The 6644-nt window shown below is 50.5% G+C and overlaps 1 protein-coding gene across 1 annotated transcript in view; it reads right to left on the bottom strand.

Annotated features, from left to right (window-relative positions):
* The window catches only part of ints3 (integrator complex subunit 3), an 18029-nt gene extending 12159 nt beyond the window's left edge, over positions 1-5870 (bottom strand). The window contains exons 1-6 of the mRNA XM_083940817.1: positions 5858-5870; positions 5072-5191; positions 4465-4594; positions 4262-4316; positions 1710-1813; positions 1038-1202 (exon numbers count right to left, since the gene is read on the bottom strand). Of these exons, the coding sequence (XP_083796943.1) occupies positions 1038-1202; positions 1710-1813; positions 4262-4316; positions 4465-4594; positions 5072-5186 (569 nt within the window). The 5' untranslated portion in view covers positions 5187-5191; positions 5858-5870. The remainder of the gene's footprint in view (positions 1-1037; positions 1203-1709; positions 1814-4261; positions 4317-4464; positions 4595-5071; positions 5192-5857) is intronic.
* Between the last annotated feature and the right edge of the window lie 774 nt (positions 5871-6644).

The raw sequence follows: 6644 nt of genomic DNA, 5'->3' as shown, positions 1-6644 counted from the left end.
CCATGGGCCCAGGACCATGGCCCAGGATCATGGGCCCAGGACCATGGCCCAGGACCATGGGCCCAGGACCATGGGCCCAGGACCATGGGCCCAGGACCATGGGCCCTGGGCCCTGGGTCAGCAACTCATTTTTCCATCTGAGATCGGAACCACCAACCTGAGGCCGGACAGGGTTCTCTGGTCTCCTTCACCAGGACCTGTGTCCACCATAGAACCCACAGTCCTGTGGGGGGACTCTGAGGGGGACTCTGAGGGGGACTCTGAGGAGGACTCTGAGGAGGACTCTGAGGAGGACTCTGAGGGGGACTCTGAGGGGGACTCTGAGGGGGACTCTGAGGGGGACTCTGAGGAGGACTCTGAGGGGGACTCTGAGGGGGACTCTGAGGGGGACTCTGAGGAGGACTCTGAGGGGGACTCTGAGGGGGACTCTGAGGAGGACTCTGAGGAGGACTCTGAGGGGGACTCTGAGGGGGACTCTGAGGGGGACTCTGAGGAGGACTCTGAGGGGGACTCTGAGGGGGACACTGAGGGGGACTCTGAGGGGGACTCTGAGGGGGACTCTGAGGGGGACTCTGAGGGGGACTCTGAGGGGGACTCTGAGGGGGACTCTGAGGGGGACTCTGAGGGGGACTCTGAGGGGGAGCAGCAGACGCGGTTCAGCACGGCTGGAGCGCTAAAGTCTGTCCGGCTGAAGTCGGATGTGGAGGATTCGTGGCGTCTTCCAGCGTCAGGCTGCTGGAGGAACCTGGACTCCAGGGACAGGGTCTGAGGCAGACCATCAGATCAGGGGTTCACCTGTGGGGGGGGGGGTCACCTGGCCTTGAGGTAGTACAGCAGGTGGGGGGGGTCTCACCTGTAGGGGGGGGGTCTCACCTGGCCTTGAGGTAGTACAGCAGGTGGGGGGGGGTCTCACCTGTAGGGGGGGGGTCTCACCTGGCCTTGAGGTAGTACAGCAGGTGGGGGGGGGGTCTCACCTGGCCTTGAGGTAGTACAGCAGGTGGGGGGGGGGGGTCTCACCTGTAGGGGGGGGGTCTCACCTGGCCTTGAGGTAGTACAGCAGGTGGTACCCGATCTTGGGCTGCTTCTGGTAGAACTCGGCCAACATGTCCAACAGGACGGAGAAGCCGCTGTTGTCTTCCTGCATCGTCACCAAGTTCCTGAAGACCAGACACACGGGTTTGGACACGGACTCCTCCAGGGACCTGGGGCAGGGAGAGACCGGATCAGGTCCAGGTCCAGGTGCTGGTCTGATCAGGTCCAGGTCCTGATCTGATCAGGTCCAGGTCCTGATCGGATCAGGTCCTGATCGGATCAGGTCCAGGTCCAGGTCTGATCAGGTCCAGGTCCTGATCGGATCAGGTCCTGATCGGATCAGGTCCAGGTCCAGGTCTGATCAGGTCCAGGTCTGATCAGGTCCAGGTACTGGTCTGATCAGGTCCAGGTCCTGATCTGATCAGGTCCAGGTCCTGATCTGATCAGCAGACCCTTATTGATGGGATCAGTAGAACCTCATTGGTCGGCTCAGTAGAACCTCATTGATGGGATCAGTAGAACCTCATTGATGGGATCAGTAGAACCTCATTGATGGGATCAGTAGAACCTCATTGATGGGATCAGTAGAACCTCATTGATCGGCTCAGTAGAACCTCATTGATGGGATCAGTAGAACCTCATTGATGGGATCAGTAGAACCTCATTGATGGTCTTACTCCTCAGTGATCTCCTCCGGTAGAACGTCTCCTCTGAAATGTTCCTTAAACAGTTCGGCCAGACAGGAAGCCAGAGCTGACATCTGCTCCGTGTCAAAGTCCTCCTGCAACAGAACCCAGGAGAACCCAGGAGAACATCATCAGAACCCAGGAGAACATCATCAGAACCAGGAGAACATCATCAGAACCAGGAGAACATCATCAGAACCCAGGAGAACATCATCAGAACCAGGAGAACATCATCAGAACCCAGGAGAACATCATCAGAACCAGGAGAACATCATCAGAACCCAGGAGAACATCATCAGAACCCAGGAGAACATCATCAGAACCCAGGAGAACATCATCAGAACCAGGAGAACATCATTAGAACCAGGAGAACATCATCAGAACCAGGAGAACATCATCAGAACCAGGAGAACATCATCAGAACCCAGGAGAACATCATCAGAACCCAGGAGAACATCATCAGAACCCAGGAGAACATCATTAGAACCCAGGAGAACATCATCAGAACCCAGGAGAACATCATCAGAACCAGGAGAACATCATCAGAACCAGGAGAACATCATCAGAACCAGGAGAACATCATTAGAACCAGGAGAACCAAAGAGAACATCATCAGAACCAGGAGAACATCATCAGAACCCAGGAGAACATCATCAGAACCAGGAGAACATCATTAGAACCAGGAGAACATCATCAGAACCCAGGAGAACATCATTAGAACCAGGAGAACATCATCAGAACCCAGGAGAACATCATCAGAACCAGGAGAACATCATTAGAACCAGGAGAACATCATCAGAACCCAGGAGAACATCATCAGAACCAGGAGAACATCATCAGAACCCAGGAGAACATCATCAGAACCAGGAGAACATCATTAGAACCAGGAGAACATCATCAGAACCAGGAGAACATCATTAGAACCCAGGAGAACATCATCAGAACCCAGGAGAACATCATCAGAACCAGGAGAACATCATCAGAACCAGGAGAACATCATCAGAACCCATGAGAACATCATCAGAACCAGGAGAACATCATCAGAACCCAGGAGAACATCATCAGAACCAGGAGAACATCATTAGAACCAGGAGAACATCATCAGAACCCAGGAGAACATCATTAGAACCAGGAGAACATCATCAGAACCCAGGAGAACATCATCAGAACCAGGAGAACATCATTAGAACCAGGAGAACATCATCAGAACCCAGGAGAACATCATCAGAACCAGGAGAACATCATTAGAACCAGGAGAACATCATCAGAACCAGGAGAACATCATCAGAACCCAGGAGAACATCATCAGAACCAGGAGAACATCATCAGAACCAGGAGAACATCATCAGAACCAGGAGAACATCATCAGAACCCAGGAGAACATCATCAGAACCAGGAGAACATCATCAGAACCAGGAGAACATCATCAGAACCCAGGAGAACATCATCAGAACCAGGAGAACATCATCAGAACCCAGGAGAACATCATCACAACCAGGAGAACATCATCAGAACCAGGAGAACATCATCACAACCAGGAGAACATCATCACAACCAGGAGAACATCATCACAACCAGGAGAACATCATCAGAACCAGGAGAACATCATTAGAACCAGGAGAACATCATCAGAACCAGGAGAACATCATCAGAACCAGGAGAACATCATCAGAACCCAGGAGAACATCATCAGAACCCAGGAGAACATCATCAGAACCAGGAGAACATCATCAGAACCAGGAGAACATCATCAGAACCCAGGAGAACATCATCAGAACCAGGAGAACATCATTAGAACCAGGAGAACATCATCAGAACCCAGGAGAACATCATTAGAACCAGGAGAACATCATCAGAACCCAGGAGAACATCATCAGAACCAGGAGAACATCATTAGAACCAGGAGAACATCATCAGAACCCAGGAGAACATCATCAGAACCAGGAGAACATCATTAGAACCAGGAGAACATCATCAGAACCAGGAGAACATCATCAGAACCCAGGAGAACATCATCAGAACCAGGAGAACATCATCAGAACCAGGAGAACATCATCAGAACCAGGAGAACATCATCAGAACCCAGGAGAACATCATCAGAACCAGGAGAACATCATCAGAACCAGGAGAACATCATCAGAACCCAGGAGAACATCATCAGAACCAGGAGAACATCATCAGAACCCAGGAGAACATCATCACAACCAGGAGAACATCATCAGAACCAGGAGAACATCATCACAACCAGGAGAACATCATCACAACCAGGAGAACATCATCACAACCAGGAGAACATCATCAGAACCAGGAGAACATCATTAGAACCAGGAGAACATCATCAGAACCAGGAGAACATCATCAGAACCAGGAGAACATCATCAGAACCCAGGAGAACATCATCAGAACCCAGGAGAACATCATCAGAACCAGGAGAACATCATCAGAACCAGGAGAACATCATCAGAACCCAGGAGAACATCATCAGAACCAGGAGAACATCATCAGAACCCAGGAGAACATCATCAGAACCAGGAGAAACTGACCTCCATGATCAGATCCACGACCTCCTGCATCACTTCACACTGAGCCTCCGTGTCGCTGAGGACAAAGGTTAAAGATCATTAGTGATGATAATTATAATAATATTAATAATATTAATAATATTAATAATATTAATAATAATATTAATAATAATGATGTCATGTTGTTATTAATAAGTGGGCTGATGACATCATGAGGGCGTCACCTGGTTTTCTGCAGCTGCTGAACTTTCTCCTTCATGGTGTCGTCTAATTGGTCGACCCACGGTGTGATGTCAGCAGGCTCCTCCACCACGGCCTCTCTGATTGGATGGAACCGGAACTCCCTCTTCTTTCCTGCGCCGTGATTGGTCGACAGACAGACAGCTGTTTAAACCGGTTTAAACTAGTTAAACTGGTTTAAACTGGTTTAAACTGGTTAAACTGGTTTAAACTGGTTAAACTGGTTAAACTGGTTTAAACTGGTTTAAACTGGTTAAACTGGTTTAAACTGGTTTAAACTGGTTAAACCGGTTTAAACTGGTTTAAACTAGTTAAACTGGTTTAAACTGGTTTAAACTGGTTAAACCGGTTTAAACTGGTTAAACTGGTTAAACTGGTTAAACTGGTTTAAACTGGTTTAAACTGGTTAAACTGGTTTAAACTGGTTTAAACTGGTTAAACTGGTTTAAACTGGTTTAAACTGGTTAAACTGGTTTAAACTGGTTTAAACTGGTTAAACCGGTTTAAACTGGTTTAAACTAGTTAAACTGGTTTAAACTGGTTTAAACTGGTTAAACCGGTTTAAACCAGTTAAACCGTTTTAAACTGAACCTTTGTTGTTGACTTCCTCCTCGTCGTCGCTGAAAGCCGCCTCCGTGTTGTCGTAGCAACCCTCCTCCTTGTCCAGCACGTGGTTGTCCATCTCCATGGAAACGGCCTCCTCCATTTTGACTGCAGGACACACACACACACACACACACACACACACACACACACACACACACACACACACACACACACACACACACACACACACACACACACACACACACACACAGACACACACACACACACAGACACACACACACACACAGACACACACACACACAGACACACACACAGAGACACACACAGAGACACACACACACACACACACACACACACACACACACACACACACACACACACACAGAGACAAACACACACAGTTACCTTCTGTTGGTGGTTATGTGTGTGTGTGTGTGTGTGTGTGTGTGTGTGTGTGTGTGTGTGGTACCTTCTGTGGGGGGTGATGGTGTGTGTGTGTGTGTGTGTGTGTGTGGTACCTTCAGTGGGGGGTGATGGTGTGTGTGTGTGTGTGTGTGTGTGTGTGTGTGTGTGTGTGTGTGGTACCTTCAGTGGGGGGTGATGGTGTGTGTGTGTGTGTGTGTGTGTGTGTGTGTGTGTGTGTGTGTGTGTGTGAGTGTGTGTGTGTGTGTGTGTGTGTGTGTGTGTGTGTGTGTGTGTGTGTGGTACCTTCCGTGGGGGGGATGGTGTGTGTGTGTGTGTGTGTGTGTGTGTGTGTGTGTGTGTGTGGTACCTTCTGTGGGGGGGATGGTGTGTGTGTGTGTGTGGTACCTTCTGTGGGGGGGGAGGGTGTGTGTGTGTGTGTGTGTGTGTGTGTGTGTGTGTGTGTGTGTGTGGTACCTTCTGTGGGGGGGATGGTGTGTGTGTGTGTGTGTGTGTGTGTGTGTGTGTGTGGTACCTTCTGTGGGGGGGATGGTGTGTGTGTGTGTGTGGTACCTTCTGTGGGGGGGAGGGTGTGTGTGTGTGTGTGTGTGTGTGGTACCTTCTGTGGGGGGGAGGGTGTGTGTGTGTGTGTGTGTGTGTGTGTGTGTGTGTGTGTGTGTGTGTGTGTGTGGTACCTTCTGTGGGGGGGGGAGGGTGTGTGTGTGTGTGTGTGTGTGTGTGTGTGGTACCTTCTGTGGGGGGGATGGTGTGTGTGTGTGTGTGTGTGTGTGTGTGTGTGTGTGTGTGTGTGTGTGTGTGTGTGTGTGTGGTACCTTCTGTGTGTGTGTGTGTGTGTGTGTGTGTGTGTGTGGTACCTTCTGTGGGGGGGGAGGGGGAGCTGCAGAACTCTGGAAATCGTTCTCGGAGCATCGATCGAAGTTCTCGGTCCAGTTTTGGATTATCGAAGAGCGGAGCGAGGTGCCTGAGGACGAGCGGAGACACGTCAGGATTCATGATCTACACACACACACACACACACACACACACACACACACCTGTCCTCTCCTGGACCCGCCCCCTCCTCCTGGACCCGTCCCCTCATCCAGGACCCGTCCCCTCATCCTGGACCCGTCCCCTCATCCTGGACCCGCCCCCTCATCCTGGACCCACCCCCTCATCCTGGACCCACCCCCTC

This window comes from Echiichthys vipera, assembly GCF_963691815.1.
Source record: "Echiichthys vipera genome assembly, contig: SUPER_13_unloc_1, whole genome shotgun sequence".
NCBI classification, from domain to species: Eukaryota; Metazoa; Chordata; class Actinopteri; order Perciformes; family Trachinidae; genus Echiichthys; species Echiichthys vipera.
This window is presented reverse-complemented; position numbering and strand designations above follow the sequence as displayed.